This window comes from Pararge aegeria, chromosome Z, assembly GCF_905163445.1.
Source record: "Pararge aegeria chromosome Z, ilParAegt1.1, whole genome shotgun sequence".
Taxonomy (NCBI): domain Eukaryota; kingdom Metazoa; phylum Arthropoda; class Insecta; order Lepidoptera; family Nymphalidae; genus Pararge; species Pararge aegeria.
In genome coordinates, this window is record NC_053208.1 from 2,213,183 (window position 1) to 2,238,060 (window position 24,878).

At 37.2% G+C, this 24,878-nt stretch overlaps 1 protein-coding gene across 2 annotated transcripts in view; it reads left to right on the forward strand.

Moving 5' to 3' along the window:
- LOC120636149 (bestrophin-4) overlaps positions 1 to 24,278 on the forward strand; it is a 64,388-nt gene extending 40,110 nt beyond the window's left edge. Inside the window, exons 4-11 of one of the 2 annotated variants that reach the window (XM_039907467.1) lie at positions 12,428 to 12,557; positions 13,607 to 13,845; positions 15,714 to 15,842; positions 16,767 to 16,874; positions 18,198 to 18,428; positions 20,559 to 20,823; positions 22,228 to 22,521; positions 23,229 to 24,278. In XM_039907467.1, coding sequence (XP_039763401.1) covers positions 12,428 to 12,557; positions 13,607 to 13,845; positions 15,714 to 15,842; positions 16,767 to 16,874; positions 18,198 to 18,428; positions 20,559 to 20,823; positions 22,228 to 22,521; positions 23,229 to 23,449 — 1,617 coding nt within the window. In that variant the 3' untranslated portion in view covers positions 23,450 to 24,278. The remainder of the gene's footprint in view (positions 1 to 12,427; positions 12,558 to 13,606; positions 13,846 to 15,713; positions 15,843 to 16,766; positions 16,875 to 18,197; positions 18,429 to 20,558; positions 20,824 to 22,227; positions 22,522 to 23,228) is intronic. The other variant, XM_039907468.1, reaches the window with a different exon arrangement.
- The last annotated feature ends 600 nt before the right edge of the window (positions 24,279 to 24,878 follow it).

Sequence of the window (24,878 nt, forward strand, 5' to 3'; positions counted from 1 at the left end):
GCCAGCAACATCTAGTTTTTGTTTTACAGCCCCGCAAAGTTTTTTTTACGTAAAAAAATAAGCTTGAACGTCAACTTTCGGTTTTAATAAAAAAAAAACTAAAAGTGATCATGTTCTTCCAATTTTTTTAAAACATCTCTGGACTGTCCCCTTTCTAATGGTGTGCAATATGCCATGAAAAGTAATTAGTAACATCACTAATTTTCAAATTTTCTAAACTTGGTCGCAATTTTCTAATATTCAACAGGTGAAAGAAAAACAAGGGTTTGCGTAAATAACACTCACAAGCAGGTAAAATTTTTAAATTTCGTAGGTTTTACTTGAAATAAAAATAATACATTGCATTTGAAACATTTATTTCATAATTTTTACAAATTCTGCTCAAATTGTTCACCCCTGTTTCGAATGCAGGCCCGACATCTTTGACGTATTGTTACAGTTGTAGTCCGAAGCCGTATAGAAAATTTGAAAATTAGTGATGTTACTAATTACTTTTCATGGCATATTGCACACCATTAGAAAGGGGACAGTCCAGAGATGTTTTAAAAAAATTGGAAGAACATGATCACTTTTAGTTTTTTTTTTATTAAAACCGAAAGTTGACGTTCAAGCTTATTTTTTTACGTAAAAAAAACTTTGCGGGGCTGTAAAACAAAAACTAGATGTTGCTGGCGTGTAATTCTAGTTTCAAAAGAAGCGTAAAACGTTACAAATTAAAGATTAAAAAGAAAATTAATTAATACTTAACAACTTTATTTTTTATTAAAATTTAAATGTAGAATTTTTACAATTTTTAAAAAAACAATTTAAAATCAGTATAAAAAAAACCGTTTGAGCAAGATTTTTTTACGAGGGCTGAAGAGATAGCCAAAGACCCCTCCAATCATCAGATTCGATTTGGCACACGATGCACCAAACATCCTGTATAACCGGTTAAATCGAGTAACAGTTCCTAATCCTAATATGATTTGCTCAATTAGCATAAATTAAACGGACGAGGTGAATCCACACGTTTTTTTTTTAAATCGCGGCATTGGTTTATTAAGGTTAATTGAAGGTTATCTTTTAAATTAAAAAGAAAAAATCTAACAATCTTTTTATCTTCCCTCCGCATTATTTGACCCACAGAATTTAGAACATACAGACACCGTGTACACTAATATTGTGAAGTATCAATAACCACTCCACTTTAGTAGAGTTTCTCGCGCAGGCGGCTAGGCACTACATCCCATTCAGCAGTTGACAGTAATTATTTTGTATCTAATGTTCTACAAGTTTACCATAAACTGGGGAAAATCGAAAAAGTTCGAGAGCTAGCAAGATTCCGCGGGTTTTCAGACACAATGTACTGCATGCAATAAACGCTAAATGAGGGTTCTGTATGTTCTTAATTCTACGGTATGACCATAGACTACGTTTGGTGAAACTATAAGCAAAGGTTTCTTGTTGACTAAGGAGTCCTTATAATTCTGTGCACCTCACACACGACAGAAGTCAACCTTCTGAAAAGTACCCTACGAGAGATTTAAATAAACTACAACAATACACATCGCCATATAGCCCCAAACAAAGGTTAGCCTGTCTTATAGGTACTTAGATGACTGATAAATACTTTTATGAATAAATAAATTCTTAAAATATACAAATAAACAACTCTGAAAAAACATTCATGTTCATCGCACAACCATTTTCCAGTTGTGTGAACCCACAGCCTTGACTCAGAAAGGTCGTCGCGTCGGGTGAAATGGATATATATATGGATACGCATTTCACCGACTGGCCGATTGGCGTATGAGGAGTGTATCTAAAGTTAGGATTAATGTAAGGTACTCATAATAAAAAGTAAAAGCATAAAAATGTAACATTACTGGTTTTTTGTCATTACCCTTAAATTCTTCTTTGATTTAGCGACTTCACTTGATATAGAACCGACCCCGACTTCATTCGTTTATAATTTTTCATATATACGACGTAGTACAAAAGTGAACGTACAAATAATTCGCCTCTGTTCGTTTTTCTGGCTACGCGTAACTCGGTTTACGCGTAAGAAAGAGTCTGGTAGAGACGTTAATTTTTGCCAGCATTTTTCGCCTTAGTGCCAGGTACATCGCAAAAAAAAAGATTCTCTCAAACTTATTTTTCACAAACACTCTCCTTTTTAAAGACATAATTATCTTATTTTAAGTTACACAAAACCTATTTATTTCAGATTATTACTTGTTTGTTTGGAAGCAATTATAAAACTTCAAAAAATATACTATATTATAAATACTTATGTACACGCATTAGAAGTTAGTTATACTTTGGCGTAACGAGATAAAAATTTAAAATCTTTTCAAAAATTTCATCTTTCGCCTTATTCTACGTTTGTAGAAAAAGGTATTTAATACAAAGTAATAATTTTTAAATATTTTTTATTTCCGGTGATCCTAGAGCGGGCAGTTCTACCTTGGCCAACGAATTAGTTTGGCCATCCAAAGGGGAAATGCTGCCGGCATCTTAGGAACTGTGCCTCGCTGCGGTGGTTTCGAGGACGTTATAGATTTTATTTAGTTTTAAATAGTTTATTTTAGGTTATATTTTTTAAATTAAATTAAATCTATGACGTAGTGTCAATTCGGTATTTTAATTACTGATTTCATTGTTTTGGATTCTAGTCTTTTTGAGGCTAGTCAAGTCGAATTTAATACATTGAAAGTTTTATTATAGCGCAATATCAGTTAGTTAAATAAAGTTTATTTAAATATCACAAAAAAAAATCTTTATAATTAAAGAAATTGTCATAATAAACATAATTAAATTTGGAATACTATTATACTCATTATTGGACAACCAACATGAAAACCCGAATGAGCCCGCAGATTTTGACAATTGAAAGTGTCTGCAAAACCTGCCAAACCTTACAGCTAACTTCAGGGTACGGGTGGGTAAAAATTTACCCTCATCATTTTTCCATAAAGCGCCAAAAGAAGAACTTTTATTATTAATAATCAAAATATACTTACAATAACACTGTAACGGGTCAAATTCTGTTCATTAAATGGGGGTCACTCTTAACCGATACATAACCCATAACAGTATTTTTTTTCGTTCGTGTCTGTCTGTCTGTCCTAAACCAAACACACAGACAACATTCACATAATAATCTACATACAAATGTTACATATAAATTCTAGCAAAGGTAACATTATATGATATGAACTCTTCAAATTATTATTTCTTAACAGAATACATCGGCTAGGTACAATAGCTGGTTTGAGACACGTTTGTTACAAAAACTGGTTGGTTCCAACGATCAGTCAGTAATGTAACAAAATCGTATGCATAATCAATAATTTTAATACGCGCTAGGTTAAATATTTTGCCACTGCGTTCTCACCTCAATGTCACAAGCAGTAAGACCCATATGAATCTGTAGTAGAGTCGGAACCGTGGCGAATCCTTTCTAAACCACCTTATCGTATTTGTTTCAATGGAGAATTTTGTATTGACTGAATAAAAGTGCTATGAAACATTTAAATGGGTTTTGGCGGAGATTCTCCACATTTAGGCAGATTTTGAAAAGTCTTTATTTGAAATTTAGATATATGTAAGCAATCTTATATTAAAAATACAGAGGCAATCATAAGCCCTGCTGACAGGAATGGAAACTCAAAACAATGGGAAAACTAAAATAAGTTGCAACACAAGATTTTACCCTATTGGATGGGAGATTTAATTTTTTTTTTACAATTTTTGAAACACACCTTACACTACAAAGATTACTAAAGTAATAAAAAGATTACTATTTTTATAATAATACTATTTAGAAAATAGAGCACAAAAGATCCTGGAGGGTCGAAGTGCATCTGCTGAAGCGGGCCTCATTGCAAGATAGATAGATAGATAGATTTAGAAAATAAATTGTTTATGAAGGTGCGTGTGATATCTGAATTATTTTTCTAACCAGCTGTTGCCCGCGACATCTTTTACAATCATCGTTATATTTCAGTGGAAACCCATAATTAATCGCAAACTTAAACTCATGCACACTCACGCAACAACACTCAGTCCATTAGTGAAAAAGGTATTAAAATCCGTACTGCAGTTTTTCAGTTTTTCGCGCGATGTTATAACTTTGTTATAGGTATACTTTATAGTATAATCACTATATAACAAAGTTATATAGTGATGGTACTAGGACCATAACCTTTTTACTGTTGCCACAGACCACATATTTCCATCGAAGTTAGCGTTAATCTGTCATTTTATTTGAAAGGCTTTTAATGAACAGGCACACAGATAACTAACAGATATTGATAACAGTCTAGCTCCGACGAGGACATTGAGTGAGACCTCAAATCCTATGTTGGTAAATCCCTCTGTGCTAAGAGAGAGAATGTGCGTAGAAGTAGGAAATAACAAGCCATGGGGGTCCAAGCGTTGATAGACCTCCGACACGACAGGGTGGACATATGAGCAATCGAGTCGCAAAGAGCCGTTGGACCCTACAAGACCGTGGTATTTCGAACTCCCTACAAAAGTCATATGTCTAGCAGTGTACGTGCATTGGTTGACATGATGATGTTAGTGTTGATGTCAAGTTTGTTAACTTGAAAACATACGGTTCTGATCACTCCCACAGTGCTGGACAAAGAGGAGTACAAATTCAGCGGCGACACTTCGTCATGCCCATACGTAAACAAACAGCACCTAGACGTTTATATAACACAATACGCGAAGAAGAAATTTCTCTTGTATCGTTGTAACTATTCAGATTATCTAAACTGTATATTAGTATTAGTTGTATTAGTCGAATCACTCTAACAATTGAATGATTTTAGGGCCGATTACAACAACCAATGTTTGTAACTTTAACGGACTGTTGGTGTAAACGAGTGTCCCACCACCCTCAAGTGATTATCTTTCCTGACGGGCCGCTAAAGTTAATTGCTAGTGTAAAGGTCCGTTAAAAATATAATAGACGATAAGCGACAAGATGGACACAATTGTTTTAAAAACATTGTTTTAGAAAGTTTAGATAAAGACGACAGTATAGCGAGATAGTTTTAGATCATAGACCCACAATTCTTCTCCAAAGCAGGTTGATGGGCTTTGGCGATTATCATCGGCTTGACGTGCTATTCGACTGTACTATGTTATTGTTATTCGTACTGTGAGGAGACCCGTGAACTGTAGTGGGCCGTAATGGGTTGATGATGTAAAGCTCTTTGTGACAGAGCTCGTCCACCCTTATATCTGAAGGTAGCATTGCTGCCGGAGCACATGCTAATGCTCGGGGGTAGATATAATACGTGGATGCCGGTGAAATTGCAGGCACATAAGGCGTAAGTGTTAAACTCACGCCAAGTCTCACTCAGTATAGATTATTGTTTTTTTTGTGTTAGTTGGTGCCTGTGCCCAGCCGTGGGCAGGCTGCGGATGACAGCGAATGTAACAGGGTTCAACTAGTGGTTCATGATGATCAACATTTTATCGCGGTGTGTATGACAGGCCGCTAGTTATCGCAATACCAAGCAGAATCGCTATGAGGAAAACCTTTGAAATCAGCGAGACGTGAGCTCACGGAGTGTGGCAAATCATCTGCCGGAATGTTTATACTCATTAATATTGTTTAGACTTTAATCTCTGCTTTAATAACCAATGTTGAATGAACCGGTCACGTGCTTATGCTATCATCAGTCATCACTTGTGTCAACCATTTAACTTAGTAAATTTTTTCTTATTTGTTTTTATATTTTTAACGATCTTTATGTCACTTTTTAGTTCAAAGTTTTTTTTTATACTTATAAAAATAATAAAAACGCACTGACAAAAACAAAAATATTTATTGTCTCTTTATTTATTTTATTGCAGTGATTTTTTTAAATATATATTAACTATAATAAAAATAATAAAAACACACTTAGATTAAGAAAATATTTTTTATTATTTTTTTTTTTTTAATCTTTTTGAAACATAGTTTACACGAAATATTAACAAAAGAATGTTTACTTTATAAGACAAGTTATAAAAAATAGAGTGCATAGTTTACTAGCCCTATTAATTACTGTCTCGTAGGGTCACAAAAAAATGCTATTCGTGAAGAAATTCTCTTTACCAGCCCGGAGAAAGGGTATTATCGCTGCCACCCCCGTGCCCAGTTAGCACGTTAAGTTGTCTGTTGTCGGTCCATGTTAATATTATACAACGTGTAACCGAATCACGAAATACTGTTGAAGGGTGCATAAGTATATTTCATAAGGAACCACCCTGTAAAATTTATTTTCCATTATTAATTTTCCATACAAAAGTATGAGTACAAAGTATTATGAGTGTTTACTTGTGTCAACCCTATTGAAGATAAGAGACAGACACGCGCATAGTACCTACGCAATGCGATGCGTACCTAATAAAGTGACAGGAGTCACAAGATTTAAATATCTCATGTCATGTTAGGGCTGTATCGGATTTTTTTCAGTAAAAACAGTGATTTACTCAAAAACTATTAAATTCTCGTTGTCAGAGATACGTCTCTGAGACAGTACATAATGTATCTCTAAAGCCTATGGAGTATTTCGGTTTCATTTACGCTTTGTATATCCCGCTGAAGTGATAGCGCGTTAGGTACGCGCTCTACTTCACTTTCGGGGGGGCGAGTTCGCATCCCAGCACGCACCTCTAACTTTTCTGAGTTATGTACGTTTTAAATAATTTAAATATCACTTGTTTCAACGGTAAAGGAAACCTGCATGCTTGAGAGTACTCCATAATGTTCTCAAAGGTGTGTGGTGTTCACCTATCCGCACTGGGCCAGCGTGGTGGACTACGGCCTTAGTTCTCATTGTGACGATGATGATGATACCCCGGCAACCCGCAATAGCCGGAGTAGCGTGGCTCTGTATCCCCCCAGTAGTACCTTATAGGCTAACGATGGGATCTTGTCTTTATAGTTACCGAAACTGCCCGTTCCTAATGATAGCCTTTTCTAAATGCTATGGCTGCTGCCCTGAGGATTGGCTCCCGGCTAGTGAACTAGTGATATCAGCAAAGACTCGAAATTTAGCATCATCCTCGTCTATCATTAATATCACAGTCCATTCTTTCACGAGAGAGGGAATTGAAGCATTGACCCGTCACGCTATTCTAATGCGAGTTAGCGGACTTGAACGATTGTTAACACATATTACGACGATATTGTTGCTATACTATAACACTTGTTATTTAACTCGTATCCGCATTTTTCTTTAGGTTCTGTCTGTTAGTAATTAAAAGTTAATTTATTGTTGTTTTTACAATATTTGGAAACCGGGCGTCTTAAAATTTCATCTTTTCTTTTGCCCGCTCAACCTCAAGCTATTGACATAATGTTAAACGTAATGCAAGTAAAAAAATTAACAATGTAAAAAAATTGTCCACATTCGTGATATTTGACTAAAACTGGCAAACTCGGTATGCCAGCAGTGGCGTGCACGTCATACATGCACAAACCCACTGCATACCCTAAAACTTTTGTATTACTCATTAGGGCAAGGATTTTTCCATTTTATGCCATTTTCCTTCTTTATACTTACCCTGGTCTAAATTCGTGTGCACGCTACTGGGTGGATCGCCTCTATATTAGACTGCATCATCACCACCACCCGATACCATCAAGAGCTAACTTGCATGGGAATAAAATAAAAAAAGTGTGTGCGTGTAACCTTTACGCGCGATTGAAGGAAATGTTTTACTTCAATCGCGCGTTATTATTTTTTGATGAAAGAGTAAAATGTTCCTGGGACGCCATTTCATTAAATATTCACAATTTCATTTTATATTCTATTAAAAATTCAATAATATCACTTTCACATTTTATAAATATTCTCATTTGTTAAATAGAATAATTGAGAGTAAAAAACTGAAGGTTAGATCAGCACATGTCAAAAAAACCTTGTCATTGAATGTTATGGAATGTCGCAATCGTCAGAAAATTTATTTATTATTTATTTATTACAAAAGTAATATATTTAGAGGTTATCAAAAAACTTTGCAATCAAAAGTTGATCCGTTTGAACATATTGGAAAAAAATAATCCTAATTGATTATGATATTTTCCACTGGCTGGCGTATAAGTCAAGAAGCGTCGAGTATATGACATATACTAACGATCAATCAAAATTATTATTTTTAAACAGCGGAAACTGCACAGAAAGACAGTAAGCGTTAATTCCGTCACAAAAAAATCTGAGTTACTCCCTAGTCGCGCCTAAAAAAGTTTTCTTGAAAAAATCGTAGTCTTATGAATACGGAAGTGGCTGTAGCATTGCCTTTTGTAAGACTATACCTACTACTTCCAATGACCCTCCAGTAACACGATACACGAACCTTAGTTCTCGACAATTATATTATTATATACTTAATAACTATTATGAGTTGCCAACTAATTCTTCCGGGGACTACCAGCGTGATACGGGGCTGTGCCGTGGTCATTTCACTTTTGTTGCAACTTTTGGTTGCCATAAAAACATACTAGAACGTTCAGTTATTTCTACCTTTATAATATATTAATACTAGCTGTTGCCCGCGTCTCCGTCTGGGTTTGATTTTGTTTTTCTATGTGGCATTCAATATACTTGTAGTTCTAAATAAAATTAAAGTATTCAGTATCGCTAAGCCTTAAGTGAGGGGAGTTCTGTCCTCTATCTCTAACCACATTCAGATCTACACAAAGATTGGGCAAAATTAAACACATATTATAACCTCTATAGTACAAAAATAATTATTTAAATGGGTTATAATTTGTCGGAGTTATGGTGTAAAATCGTCAAACACTTTCATCCCCTCTCCCAAAGGAACCGAGCTTAATGTCGATATAAAAAGTATCCTATATTACTTCTAACACATCCAAGAGTATGTGTACAAAGTTTAATGAGGATCGGTAAAGTAGTTTTTGTGTGAAAGCGTAAAAAACAAACATTGACATTTATAATATTAGTAGGGATAGGGATAGTAGGGATTATATATTCATTTTAAACCAGGGTTATAATAAAAAAAAGGAAACCGTACCTACATACTAGTAACTACGTTAACTAACTTAACATAACATTTTTCTGTGAAGAAAATAACCATTAAGTAAGAAATACTTATTTATTTTTCGCAGTGGAGAACCTCAGAGATTTAATAATACTTAGTTGTTTAATTAATGTTTAAACCTCGTTTTGGAATACTTAGCATATAAAAGCAGTATGTCTTTTGGTATCATGGTGAATCGTAAACCGTTTATTACGATTTTTTTAACCGTTTGTTTTCCTGGTATAGAATTAAGCCTATGCTACGCTCTGGCCTTTCTATTAACTCGACACCAAAATGAAGTTGTGTTTGCTCAGTTAGGGAGTTAAGAAGGGGGAAACAAACACTTTCGCGTTTATAATTTTAGAAAGGATCGTTGTCGCTCTTGTTTCAGAATTACAATCCTTATTTCAAGGTGTATAATATATAACTGTCATTTTAAACTCGTACACACATACATGCTTTGAGCGATGCACAATGGTATATATACTTATGCCTTCTTTAGTTTAAAGAGTTTTCCCTTTTCAAACGTAACACAACAACACTGCTTAAAAAATTCTGACCCTTTCTATCAAATGAGAATTTCGCCTGACTCGGGAATTGTATGTAGGTACGTTTTTTATCTAACTACATTTAGGTAGCAACTACATACATATATATATAATACATCCATATGTTTATACTCTGTGCTGTTACTACCATCTACTGCGATCTCCAAGTCGTCTGCTCAGTAAGGGGATTAATGAATACACACACCGCCATCTAGCCCCAAAGTAAGCGTAGCTTGTGTTATGGGTACTGAGATGACTAATGAATATTTTTGTGAATAATATACATAAATACTTATAATATACAGATAAAAATGGGATTATTGGCAGTGTACTGTTGTAGGTTGTTGGTGAAGTGGTGAAGATTTACATATATATATATATATATATATGTAAATATATAGATATTTTTATATATTTATATTTACATATATATATGAAAAAAAAATCTAAAATAATCATCATCATCGCATTAACCCCTTACCGGCCCACATCTTAACACAATGAGAAGGGGTTAAGGCCGTAGTCCACCACGCCGGCCCAGTGCGGATTGGTGGACTTCACACACCTTTGAGAACATTATGCAGAACTCCCAGGGATGCAGGTTTCCTCATATTGTTTTCCTTCACGTTGAAGCAAGTGATATTTTTTAGTTACTTAAACGCACATAACTTAGACAAGTTAGAGGTGCGTGCTGGGATTTGAACTCGGCGCCCCGAAAGTGAAGTCAAGCTCCGAACCCAAAGCGCTATGACCGCTTCCCAATGTCTAAAATTATGAAAGTATATTTGTTTATTGAAAAAATATTTAAAAGTTTTTAATGTTATTGATAGGCACTCTATCAACAGTATTGCGCTGGCTTATATTTTAAATGTTCATTAAATCTACAATTAGCAGATACATTGTAGCCATTTCGTGATGTTGACACAGATGTAATCTTATTTATTTAACACAAATAAGGTTACACCAATTATTGTGTGGAATAAAGAAATATTATTTTTGCAAAAATCACTTTTGTCATTTAAAAGTGAGGATGGCTTTTGAAATTACAAATGATGTTTATTAACTCTGTTTAATAAAAATAAGTCGAAACGGTATTTTAAAAGTTTTCGAGAAAAAGTTTTTTTTGCCATTGATTGAAGTGGTGGATCGCCCCGTGTATTATATCTGTTCCACGCGTGTATTATATGTGTTCCCCGCGTGTATTATATCTGTTCCCCCGTTTTTCATTTAGGGTATTTAGGTACGTACATAAATAGTATGATTATTGGTTAAAATTTTCAAAACTCCATACGTTTGACGGCCGATTGGCGCATTGGGCAGCGACCCCGCTTTCTGAGTCAAGGCTGTGGTTTCGATTCTCACAACTGGAAAATGTTTGTGTGACGAACATGAATGTTTTTCAGTGTCTGGGTGTTTCTTTGTGTATTATAAGTGTATGTTATTCATAAAAAATATTTCATTTATCTTAGTACCCTTAACACAAGCCACACTTACTTTGGGGCTAGATGGCGATGTTTGTATTGTCGTAGTATATTTTTTTTTATTCTTACGACTCGATTTCGGTAATGCCCAGTGCAAATCGCAACTGCCACAGATTTAATACGAAGTTGTTTTAATTTTTCATTGTCTTCTGTGCATCTAATTATACTGTTAAAGGGGAAGGTTTGCCTACATTAGTCTGTTCTGGTAATAAACATTTTTTTTTTTGAGATAACCTTATTATACCTTTAAATTGTTTTAAGATTATATTGTATTTTCTGGCTAATTTATAAAATCGGTCAAGTAGTTATTGAGTTTTATAATCATTTGTATTAGATCATAGACATATAATTTAAATTCTCTGTCAAGAACCATATGGGCCAGTATATTTTTGCGAGTCAGATACATAAGTTGACATATTATCCAATACATGAGTTGACGGTTCAAGGAAAATCTCGAACTCAAATACCATAGTTTTAATCAGTGATTTATTTCTAGCTCGCAATAAGTTTATTATGTAAGCGACACGTAACGTCGCAGTTACAAGGTGGAACCACAATATTTTCATATCTTGAGATGCAGCGTATAATTACGTACTTACAGAGTCATATTTTTTTCCAAGAAACTCATAAAATTTTAATGACATACCTAAGACCACAACAAATCTTTATCACCATCATTACTATACATACTCGTCCCACGCCTGGGCATAGACGGGGGTCTCCCACGGGGGGCCCACTGCAGGGTGGGGGATTGTTCTCAGAATGAGAAGGGCTTAGACCGTAGTCAAAAAAACTAACCAACTGCAAATCGGTAACTTTACACGCCTTTGAGAATAATATGGAGAAATCTCAGGTATATAGTTTTCCTCGCGATGTTTTCCTTCAATGTTGAAGCAAGTAATAGTGATGTTAAATTGATAAAGCACACATAACTTGAAAAAGGCGTGCGTGATCGAACTCGGTCCCACAAAAATGAGGTCGAAAAGTCATTTCGACCTCTTTTTTCTATCTTTTTTCTATCGAGCGGCTATCGCCGCTCACTAGGCTGTTACCGCTCACTAAGCTATTACCGCTCAGTAAGCTATTACCGCTCAGTAAGCTATTTCCGCTCACTAAGCTATTACCGCTCACTAAGCTATTACCGCTCACTAAGCTATTACCGCTCACTAAGCTATTACCGCTCACTAGGCTCTTAGCGCTCACTAGGCTATTACCGCGCACTAGGCTATTACCGCTCATACATGTACGTCAAGTAATCTGTTATTACTTTCTTAATTATATTGCCCACTGCCGGACGACTGCGGCATTATTGTGCAAAAATTAAGCAGGCGGCAAACGCTAATGATTAGTATTTCCTTGTTGCAGGACGAAACAGGGCGGCTTATGCGGCGCAACATAGTCCGCTACGCCATCTTGGCCTACGTGATCACCTTGCAAAGAGTTTCTCTCAGGGTCAAGCGACGCTTCCCCTCGTGGCAGCACGTCGTCGATTCTGGTAAGAACTTACAGGGTGTACCTACCCATTTCTTGAGGCTTAATTCTTCATTCAATTCATGGCTTGGCCGCTATATAAATAAATAATAATAAATAACTACTACGACAATACACACATTGCCATCTAGGCCCAAAGTAAGCTTAGCTTGTGTTATGGGTACTGAGATGACTGATTAATATTTTCATGAATAATATACATAAATACTTAGAATATTCATATAAACTCATATAAACACCCAGACACTGAAAATTAATCATGCTCATTACACAAACATTTTCCAGTTGTGCTAATCACAGCCACAGCCTTAGACCCAGAAAGCCGGATCGCAGGAGCACAGTAGGTGCTAACGCCAACTGTATAATCATCATAATGTAATGAACGCATCAAAATATAATAATTTAAATAGAGATTTTGACATGCATTTTGAAAAAAAAATCTAATTATGTTCAATAATATATAGGTAAAAGTACAGAAATAATTAACAGATTGTGGTTTATGCACACAGTTTTTAAAAATATGCATTGTCAAAATTCAAAACAAAATTTTGTTGGAAATAGACAAATTAACACCTTTAAATATTGCAGAGCTAATTAAACAATGCAGCTATTTGATATTCTATATCACATGTTAGGTCTTGACTGAAATCTAACTGAATGGCTAGCTGGAGAAGGAGACTTTTAATCTGATGTTGAACATCTTATATCCCGAAGAGAGAATTAGAATTCGAAGAAATCCGTAGAAGAACCAAGGTCACCGACATAGCTCAAAGGATAAGCAAGTTGAAGTGGCAGTGGACGGGTCACGTCTATCGTAGGACCGATGGCCGTTGGGGCAGACGTGTGGAGTGGAGACCGCGAATCGGTAAGCGCAGTGTGGGACGATCTAGCGCGCTGGACAGATGACCTTAAAAAGGCGGAGTACCGTGTGTGGTGGCGCGCTCTTGGAAAGTCCTATGTTCAGCAGTGGACGCTTGTGGCTGTTGATGAACATCTTCAGTTCTTGAAAATATGTGGTATTGGTTAATTTAACCTCACACTTTCTTATTGCAGGACTAATGCTGGAATCGGAGAGAAAAGTATTCGAGAAAATGGATGGAAAGAGCCCTATGTCGAAATACTGGATGCCCCTCGTCTGGGCAACGAACATCATCAACAGGGCGAGGAAGGAGGGCCTGATCACCAGTGACCATATAGTCCAGACCCTGCTGGTAGAGTTATCAGACATCAGGCGCAGACTAGGAGGACTGATCGGGTACGACACTGTGTGCGTACCACTCGTCTACACACAGGCTAGTAGTTGCTTGCTCATGTTATACATAGCGTGTTTCGTATAATCCTCACTTATAGGTGTGTGTTCGTTTGTATGCCCTAACTAAGCAACCACGCAATATGATTTCTTGTATAGTTTTAGTTGAAAGGACGTAAAGTAACATGGGCTACTTTTTCCAAACTGTTATATAATATATAAATAAACCGAACGTAGGGAAAAAATGCGGTCAACAGCTAGTTAATTATCATCATCACATCAAACCATTACCGTGGGCCGGTACAGAGCAGAGGTGAGAAGGGGTTAAGGCCGTAGTCCACCACGCTGGCCCATTGCAGATTGGTGGACTCCACACACCTATGAGAACATTATGTAGAACTCTCAGGCATGCAGGCTTCCTCACGATGTTCCTTCACCGTTGAAGCAAGTGATATTTTAATTATTTCAAACGCACATAACTAAGAAAAGTTAGAGGTGAGTGCTGGGATTCGAACTCGGGCCCCCGAAAGTGAAGTCGAGCTCCTACTCAAAGCGCTATCACCGTTTCGCGCAGATAGTTGGTTCATAAACAATAAAATCATTCTAATAAAGCAACCGGCACTACATAGTAAAAAAATACGTGTGTGTACTTAAGTACATTGTACACGAGTATGAACGACACTAACAATAGAAAAAAGGTATTGTTTGAATTATTGAAAGTCAACTGTCAAACCTTTTTTAGAAAAACTAAAATGTTGACTATAGCTAACTTCATGGTGTCGGTTTTCTGTGACGGTGCGCGCGTGTTAGGAAATAGGGAATTACAGCACTTTATCTATGATAAACCCGATGATTATATGAAATATATCAACAAATCATAGTTTGTATGCTCATTGATAGTGTTTTGAAAATAGAATTTTTATTAGCCTATAAAAGAAAAGTATAGGATCCATGGCGGGTGACGCGAGTTTGACAAGATCGTTTCACGATTGGCGGGACAGAAAAGTTAGAACGGATTTTCATTTATGAATTGGGAAAAAGAGATTAAGTAAAGTATTGTGTATATATACTTCGAACCATTAGGCTGGTAAACTTAAACTAGTTATAATATAAAATAAATACCAACTAATTAATATTCAAATCCTATTTCATATTTCTACTATAATTTGCAGTAGGCAATATTGAGAACCATAATTATCATTACTCGAAGACCTTGCCTGAACGAGTTGTATTTTTTTGTATGTATTATATTTGTCATATAAGGTCATGAGGATTGAATCTCTATATTAGCTATAATTGTTGATAGCGGTCATAGTCATGTGGACAGGTCTTCGGCTCCCCTTTGGAGTATCTGGGCGTTTATGATGATGATTGGTTATTAGTGACCCATATAACAATATTAAAATAAGACTGATTTTAGCGATTGGAGTAAGCCCCTGTAGTATTTGAGCGACTTATGGCCATAGCTGTGCACGAACAATGTAAGCTACGCGCCTTGAATGGCTATGGACACGTCAATATGTACCGCACTGTTCGTTCTCGCGAGAGGACTAAACTCTCTCGCAAACCACTCGCAAAAAGTCCTAAAGTGTCTATGCATCAGCATTATAGGGCACGGGTCTCCTGCTATGGGAAGGGTTTAGGCCTTATTCCACCATGCTGCCCAAGTACGGATTGGTGGACTCCACACGCCTCAGGCTCGCAGGTTTTCTCACGATGTTTTCCTCCACGTTTGAAGCAAGTGACATTTTAATTGCTTTAAACAGAGATAACTTGGAAAATTTTGTGGTGCTTGCTGGGATTCAAACTCGACCCGATAAAAGTGAAGCCGGACTCCTAACCACTAGGCTATCACAGCTACCATCAAATGTCCATGCATACGTACCGCAACCGTACAACTTGTTTTTACAGGTGGTAACTTTATCCCTCTACACATACTTCGTGGCGGCACTGATGGGCCGACAGCTGGTACCACCGGCTGATGGCAGCACCTCCAAATACGAGCCCGATGTTTACTTTCCCCTGTTCACTGCTCTACAGGTATGCACGAACGCGTGGGTCCGCCGTTTTTTTTTTTACTAACATATACATAAACTAGAAGCTCTGAACTGTGTCTATTAAAGTGTTCGTCGAATTAGTGAAAAATGATTTTTTACTAGTTCGACCAACAAATAAAACAGCATCTTTTAGAATATTTATGCACTACAACGAAAAAACTACGTTGTATTGTTGTCATAACCTTTAAAGACAACAAGAAAATATCTTTATTATGAAATAAATATAAATAAAATATACTAGGACACTACACACACCGCAATCTAGCCCCAAAGTAAGTGTAGTTTGTGTTATGGGTACTAAGTGACTGATGAATAATTTTATAAATAGTAAACATAAATACTTATAATATAAAGATAAACAGAAACTGAAAAACATTCATGTTAATCACACAAACATTTGCCAGTTGTGGGAAACGAACCCACGGCCTTGGACTCAGAATGCAGGGTCGCTGCCTACTGCGCCAATCGGCCGTCCAACACGCTACATATTTTAACGCTATGCACCTGAAGACAGACTTAGTGTCACCGCTAATTGTACACAACTCAATGTATAAGCAGAAACGCCAGAATAACTCAGTTCAACTCATTATGCTACATTAAAGAGAAAATTATAGAAAACATGATAAATCTATAGTAGTTATACGAGTGTTACAAAAAATTGGTCTTGGCTCGTAGAATCGCTGTTATGCCTTTTTGAGGGGCAAGCCACTGAGGTATGATATTATACACAGGTATGATAACTAATTTATTTTTGTCGACGGCCGATTGGCGCAGTGGGCAGCGACCCTGCTTTCTGCGTCCAAGGCCGTGGGGTCGATTCCGCAACGGAGGTCGTTGTGACCGCAGATAAAGCTAAGATGCGAAGTTACGCCAAGGAAATAATGTTATGAATTTTGTACCGTTCCAGTTCTGCTTCTACGTCGGATGGTTGAAGGTCGCCGAGGTGCTCATCAATCCGTTCGGGGAAGACGATGACGACATTGAGCTCAACTGGTTGATCGACAGGCACATAAAGGTATGTGGCACAAAAAGTAATAATTTATAATCCTGCAAAAAAAAGCAATAAAAAAGTAATAATTTATAGCGCAGTGGGTAGAAGTTCGACTTCACTTTCGGAGGGCCGAGATCGAATCCTAGCACACTACTCTATGTTTTCTGAGTTACGTGCGTTCTAAATAATTAAAATATCACTTGCTTCAACGCTGAAGGAAAACATTGTGAGGAAACCTGCATGCCTTTCCTCAGCATGGATATGGATTATGGATCCATAATGTTGATTCATGCTCATGAAATAAATGCGAAAGTGGTTTATTTTTGACAAAGATTTAGTCCAGAGGACGGAAAGCAACACAGGCTACATTTTATCCTTTTTTAATAATTTTAATACTTAAAAAAAAAAACCACGTGGTTTGTAAAAAATCGTAATAAACGCGAAGAATGCGGGCAACAACTATACGTAATATACAACGTAATACACAAGTACCTTCGATCAATAATAATATTTTTTTAGTATTTTTTTTCATAATTATTGTTTTGTTATTCTAGCGTCGGCCCGCAACTTCGTCTTCGTGGACTTCAGAAATCGCTCGTTACCAATTTTTAATCCTTCCAAAACTACTACTAAACTGTTTGAGAGATCGGTATAGAAAGTACATGTCCTTTTCCATAGCATAGGTGACATGCATACCAAATTACAAAGCTGTCTGCCCGCGGCTTAGCACGTAGACAATTTTCAATTTTCCCTCGGAAACTACTTAAGCAATCGGGATAAAAGGTAGCCTATGTTCTTTTCCATGTCAAAGGCTACATGCATGCAAATTTTATCAAAATCCGTTTAGCCGTTTTTGCGTGATTGAGCAACAAACATCCATACTTTCACATTTATAATATTACTAGATATGCCCTGTGGCTTCGCCCGCGTAAAGTTCGGTACGCAGCGTACTGCTACATAGTCTACACCTATCATCATACATGAAATTTTTGACAAAAATTTTTTTTATCTTTCATAAAAAATATATATTTTTTTTAATAACAAGTATCCTATGTTACTTCTGATACCTGAATACGTGTACAAAGTTTCGTGGTGATTGATTATAGTAGTTTTTGCGCGAAAGCGTAACAAACAAACTTACATTCACATTTATAATATTAGGTAGGATATATATAGTAGGATTAACTGTGATAAAAATATGGGACTCTTAAGTTGACTAGGATACTCGTTTGGCGATGTTTGCTTGGCTCCTAAAGCATTTTTCATTTTTACTTTTACTCAAGTTATGAAAGCCGTATAGCTTTGAATGGACAGTGCAGTGCGAAATAATAGTTATTTTTTTTCCAGGCGGCTTACATGATAGTGGACGAAATGCACGAAGAGCACCCTGAACTCCTCAAAGACCAGTACTGGGAGGAGGTCGTGCCAAAGGACCTGCCGTACACCGTCGCCTCGGAGCACTACCGACGCCACGAACCGTCATGCTCCGCTGACCATTACAAGGTCAAGACCGAAGACGCTGTGTACGCGAATGTACAGTCTACGAGGAAAAGCCATGACGAAACTTACGCCGACTATGTAAGCCCATGCCATATTTACTTTTTGTGCGAATTTCTATGTCTCAGTGCAGTGTATAGGATGGATTCTAATGTGGTTCAGTTTTAATCCCCGACGCAAAAACGACTGCGTGTGTGAGTGTATGCGTGCATGTGTGCGTGCGTGCGTGCAGGATGTGTGGGTGTGTCGATGGTGACGGATAATGGATCGCCTCTATCTTATAATACTATGATTGGTTTAATTTAGGATGATAATTTTGTCAGCTCATGTGTAGGGATGAGGTTGTGTACCTATAATCTTTAATGAACATATTCCATTATCGATAATTATTTTCATAGAACTTGGAATCGATTGTTGCAAAGCAATGCTGTATGGTCTTATTGTGATACAGAACAATTTTAGTTTTTGATGAAATCATTCCCGTCTACGAGTTTTACATGCTTCATTTATATATATGATGCGGACGCTACTATGGGCATTTCATACAAACTACGAGTAAGATGGTAGCGATTTATATTGATTATAGAAATAAATTCCTTGACCGACGGCTATAGGCCAGGGCCGTTACTACTAACTCACCGTTTCGCCTAACGACTTGGCAAAATGTTGTTGAGCAATGCGAGTGTTTTGTACGCACACCACCCCCATAACAATCATCCCTTAAGAAAAGCATGCAACTTGTATTAAGGTGGAGATGTTTTGCTTTGTATCTCTTAAAATAATCTTCTAATTTTAACTTCTAACCAACTTTCTTTTCTATGACTATCGCCGGATACTAAAACGCTTCATTAAGTAAAATTGGATCTTAAATGTCCAATAAATTACTGGGCCCTGCGATGTACATGGCGACGTAAGCAAGGTCAGGTCAAGTATTCATGGGACTAAGAATAACCGCCTGCTGAAATAAATGTTAAACCAAAAAAGATTAAATAATCTATAAATTAGTGTAAACCAAAAGAGCTAGAAGAATCTAGTCGTGATCAAATCAGAAATGAGGACATCCGCAGAAGAACTAGAGTTACCGACATAGCTCAGCGAGACACGAATTTGACTGGCGGGCACATAGCTCGGATAACCGATTGGCATTTGAGGTCCAAGACCCCGGGTCGAGTCAAATTCAAAATTCATTTATTTCAAGTAGACCTAGGCACTTTTGAAACGTAAAGTCAGTCTGTTGGTAATTCAAACCGTTGGTAGAGTCACTACAAGTGACTCTACCAACGGTTGAGAAGAGAAGAGCCGGCAAGAAACTCTGCAGATTGCTCTTTTCCAACATCATTTTATAGCTTATCAATCTTTAGATTTTTTCTGTTTTGTGAGAGATGAGAGCGGAGTGGCCTGCTACCTAGCGGGCTTGTCTTTCAGGAATTCATCATTCGTGTAGTAACCACGATTGGTTAAATGTGTTTTAATACATTGTTTAAACTTAGGTAAAGGTAGATCTAATATTCGATCTAATCATGTTTTAAAAGCATATACCCTTCCTTACAAATGATTTCTGTACTTGTCTCAGACAATATGCAGATATCACTAATTTATATCCGCTTCTTTTAATTCGATTTATATCGACTTGTTGTTTATAATTACTTATGTTTTGTTTTATAAAGATTATATTATTATAAATTTATTGCGAGGTTACTGTAAGCATACCAATTTATTTAAATTTGGCACGAAGGGATTCAAAAAATAATGCTGCTGTATGGTGTAATTTATAATTTCTTCAATCCGTATACTCCACACCAAACAGATCCTCGGCAATGTACTCTCTACGCACGTTTCGCTCCGAATCCGGAGCATCCTCAGATGTTGAATTTACAATGAATAATTGTTAAGTGAAGGTATTACGAAGGGATTCGCGTATTCTATGTTTAAATATATCAATCACACAGCTCTTTCCTGCTATATATATAAAAATAGTTTCGATATCAGCAGCTCTGCCTCATAACAGGATCCGATTGGACATTACACAATGGAAGTATGCAAAATAAACAAGCCTAGCAGAGAATACACTTTCTTCATAATTAATCAATTAATAATCCACTATTTTAATCCTTCAATCATTATTGTATGCACCCTTTCCCCCCATTCGTTTTAACAAAAGTAACCCAATAATACTACCTTACCAAGCGTTTTCTTTTACATTTCTTTCAGGAAAGTGTAGATACACCATTGGTAGAACGTCGAAAAAACTGGTTTCAGAGACAGATATCAAGAATGGGCTCGGTGAGATCAGCGTCCACAGCTTACTCATCAGGAGGGTTTTTCGGTCGGAACCGGCATAACTCCGTGGTGTACTCGAGTCCGGAGGCGGGGCAGCCAATTTCACCACCGAACCCTCACCACAAGATGTCGCTTTACGAGAGGCTCGTTGGACGAAAGTCCGGAAGAGGGCAACTTAGGCAGAATTCCAAACATGGTGAGTTCCTAACTGGCACGAAACGTACATAAGCGTAGAAGAAGAAGAAGAAATACTTTATTGCACACAAACATCAAAATATACATAAAATACAGAATAAGCAAAGGAACAAGAATTGTAGGCATGCAAATGCGGCCTTATTGCTGCAAGCAATCTCTTACAGGCAACCTCTGGCTGAAGGAAAAGCTACAAGAGAGTGGGATATTGCAATTATATATTCATATATATTCACGTAGTTTTAGCCTTAGCCGGCCAAGTCATCTAGCAAAGCGATTCAGCGTTTCCAGGTACGAGGCTAAAAAAATCCATTGGCGTGCACTTCATATATGCACAAAAGCACTGCCTACCCAAAAAAAATTATATAACTCGTGTAAGGGGTAATTTTTTCTTTCCTGGTGTATGCATACCCTTGTAAGGAACCCAGTGCACGCCACTGAAAAAAACCCAATTACAGACATTGATTACTAAGGTAACGGGGTAAGGTACTGCAGTATTAACTTTTGTTCCACCACTCTTTATTGTGGTAAATACTTACAAAAACAAAAACCTGTTCAAGGTTTTCATAAAATTACGCAGTGACAACCAAAACATCAGCTGTTTTATTTTACAGCATTTAAGGTAAAATTGGGTCACGGATAATTATCCTAAAGAGCAACTGCCGAGTTTCTTGCTGACTTCTCGGTAGAATCTGCTTATCGATGGTAGAATATATCGTGGCTTTACCGCCGATTTAGCGTATCCGTATCCGACACATCAAAAGTTTTAGAAAAGATGTTTTATTGGTATATGTAAATAGAGCTTCTTTTGGAATAATTTATTTTTGCCATTTACGCTAATTCTGCGGAAAAGGCTCGCTATAATGAATAAATAACTACTTAGTGATAGGAATGGTGACCGTCTTGATAAAGAACGGTTCGGTTACCTTTAATTTTTTTTTTACTTCTCAAGTCAGTAAGACAACGTAGTTTCACTCTGACCTTAAGTACATAAGCCCCGGTCGCAGAAAGCTCATCTGGTTCAGCAACCACAGAGAAATAATCATCCCAAGGTCAAGGTAAGTTTGCAGCCACAGGATCTGGTGAATATAATACAAGGTGGCCCAGTGCGGACTGGTGGACTCCACACACCTTTGAGAACATTTCGGATAACTTCCAGGAATGTAGTTTTCTTCACGATGTTTCCTTCACCGTTAAAGCAAGTTAAACCTGTTCGGGGTAATAATAATATGTAAATATGTCACCCCATTCGTTTTCTACGCGGCACATCTTACTGGTACGCTACATCGTTTTTCGATACGACTTTGTCGGGCGATTGTAACTAGGCGCGACGGAAGCCTCCCACCGGACAATATCATGATGGTGATGATGATAAGCTAAAGTTGATGATGACGTATACCTGTTACAGGCCAGAAAAGCAACGGCTCAGTAATACCGACAACACTACGCAACCGCCCTCGCATACCCACCCCGGAGTCCAAGGAGGTTATGGACCGGGAAAACCGCTTAGCCATGGGCATGCAAAACATGGGGGTGATCATGGCGCACCAGGGCTACCAGAACGAGGTTCCTGTACTCGGCGCGCTGGTGTTATCTCCCATCCAGGAGTTGGATAGCGGCTCCGTGAACAACACACTTCACGCCGGCCAGCCGGGGACCACGGCGTTGGCTCAAGCGGTACTTTCGCCAGGCTTAGGACAAGGTATTAAGCAAATTTATTTTTTAACAACTTTTTAATTTGTCATTATATTTTTGCACTAGTTACCAGCAGGGCTCGGAACCGGTTTCAATTTAGGTTAATATCCGGTTTGTTGTAAAATGTTCTGCGTTATACCGGATAAATGATTGGACTAACCGAAATGCTATAGTTAACCGTTCTTTATAAATGAACGGTTTAAAAAAAAAACTAAAACTAAATTAAATGCCCCCTATTCAAAATTAGAAATCATCAAGCAAAGTCCATACGAAATTTCTATAATTATTAAACCCTGAAAATAAACATGAATTTCATAAAATATGAAAAAAAAAAACCTCGTAGAGCAATGCTTTAATCCGTAAATATTTTTTTTGCATTTTTGCATCCCCAATTAAATCGGTTTCCCTACTATACGGTGTCTTACTTACGTTTTAAAAATCATAAAACAATGTAATATAGGCTGCGCTCAAACTGGGAGCACATATGTTACATTATATAATTGAATTAATTATAAATGTAACCTGGCTGGTCGACCCCTGGAGGCGGACAGACGACATCAAACGAGTCGCGGGGAGCAGTTGGATACAAGCGGCACAGAATCGTTGAGTTTGGAACGCCCTAAAAAAGACATATGCTGATGATGATTTGATGATGATAAATGTAACATTATGTATTGTGCTGAATAAATTGAAATTGAAACTGGCTTGTTCCAGTCGTCTCGCCCGTCACGCTGTCGCCGATAGGGGTGTCGCAAATCACCCTGGTTAGAAGTTCCGCGCCTTCGACTCCTCGGCCCGAGCACGCATCGGCGTCGTCGCGAGCGACAGTCACCGAGATACAATCTGACCGTGAAAGCGAGCACAGTGGCACGGGTACGCCGTCAGAATTCACCAGAAACCCCAATGGCTCCAAACGGGGAGAGGTCTACGTATGAGACTGGGATACTGACCTTTATTATTACAATTTTACAGGCTGTTGTCACTTTGTTTTTGTTTGTAAATGATTGACGCCATTTTTGCGTTGTACGAGTTGACACACTGACCCTGACCTAAACTATAACTACTTAACAGGCGGCTGTGACTTTATCTTTGTCTCGAATTGATGGACGCCATTTTTGCGTTATAACGAGTGACGCTGCATGTACACGTAAAATCTGACACTGTTCTTTATTATAACTATTTAAAAGGCGGCTGTCACTTTGTTTTTGTCTCCAATCGATTGACGCCATTATTGCGTTGTACGAGTGACCGAGCTTCTGAGTGTCCAACGAAACTAGAGGTATATGAATATATGGAATAACCATATTCAGTGGCGTGCACTTCATACATGCACAAAAGCACTGCTTACCCTAAAATTTAAATATAGCTCGTCTAGGAGGAAGATTTTTGCCAATTTATGCAATGTTTCTGCTGTATGCATACCCTGGTAGAAAACCCAGTGCACGCCACTGACCATATTACTATGAGTTGACCGACAAATAAATTAGTGCCATCTCTTGGAATGATCATGAACTATAACGTACCTCGAAAGAACTACTTCGAATTTATATCACTTTAGTCACTTTACGTAATCGTTAAAGAAGCGACCAATAATAGAAACTTCATGTTCTTTTAACGTATAGCACGAATGAGTCGCTGCCATATTGTTTGCTCAATAGCCCAAATGCAGTTATATATTAAGTATAAGTATTATTTGTTCCAGAATAGTATAAAATAGTTTTTTATATTGGATAGAAGCAGACGTTACTTTGCGGAAATCCATGATATATTATGAAAATTAAGCTTAATTTGCTATACTCCGCGAAACGCAGGAGAATATGTATGGTGTAATTTATAATTTCTTCAATCCTTATACTCCACACCAAACAGAACGTGCGTTGATGTGGAGTATAAGGATTGAAGAAATTATAAATTACACCACACAGATTCTCCTGCGTTTCGCGGAGTATAGCATTTATTAAGCTTAATTTTCATAATAGTTTTTATCTGCTGGAATATGGATACAAAATAGGTCTTAATAAAACAAAGCTTCAACATATTCTAACATTTCGGCGTTCCAATATTTAAATCACAAAGGATTATGAAAAATTTAAAATCGGATTTCATAGAATTTCATTGTTAATAATAACTAAAACTCTTTCCTCTCTCCCATGTAATTTTGTTGACCAGAGACACTTGTACGTATTGCGTCAAATGGGGACAAAATATAAGCTGTCTTTTGTTTAAGTACAGCCAATCTATTAATTGTTAATATAAATGCTAATGGGCTTTGACTGTATTTAACGGTTACCCGATTCTATAGAGGTCAGAGGTAATTCATTGAGGTCTATTCACGCGGAACCGCCATCTATATAATACAGTTGA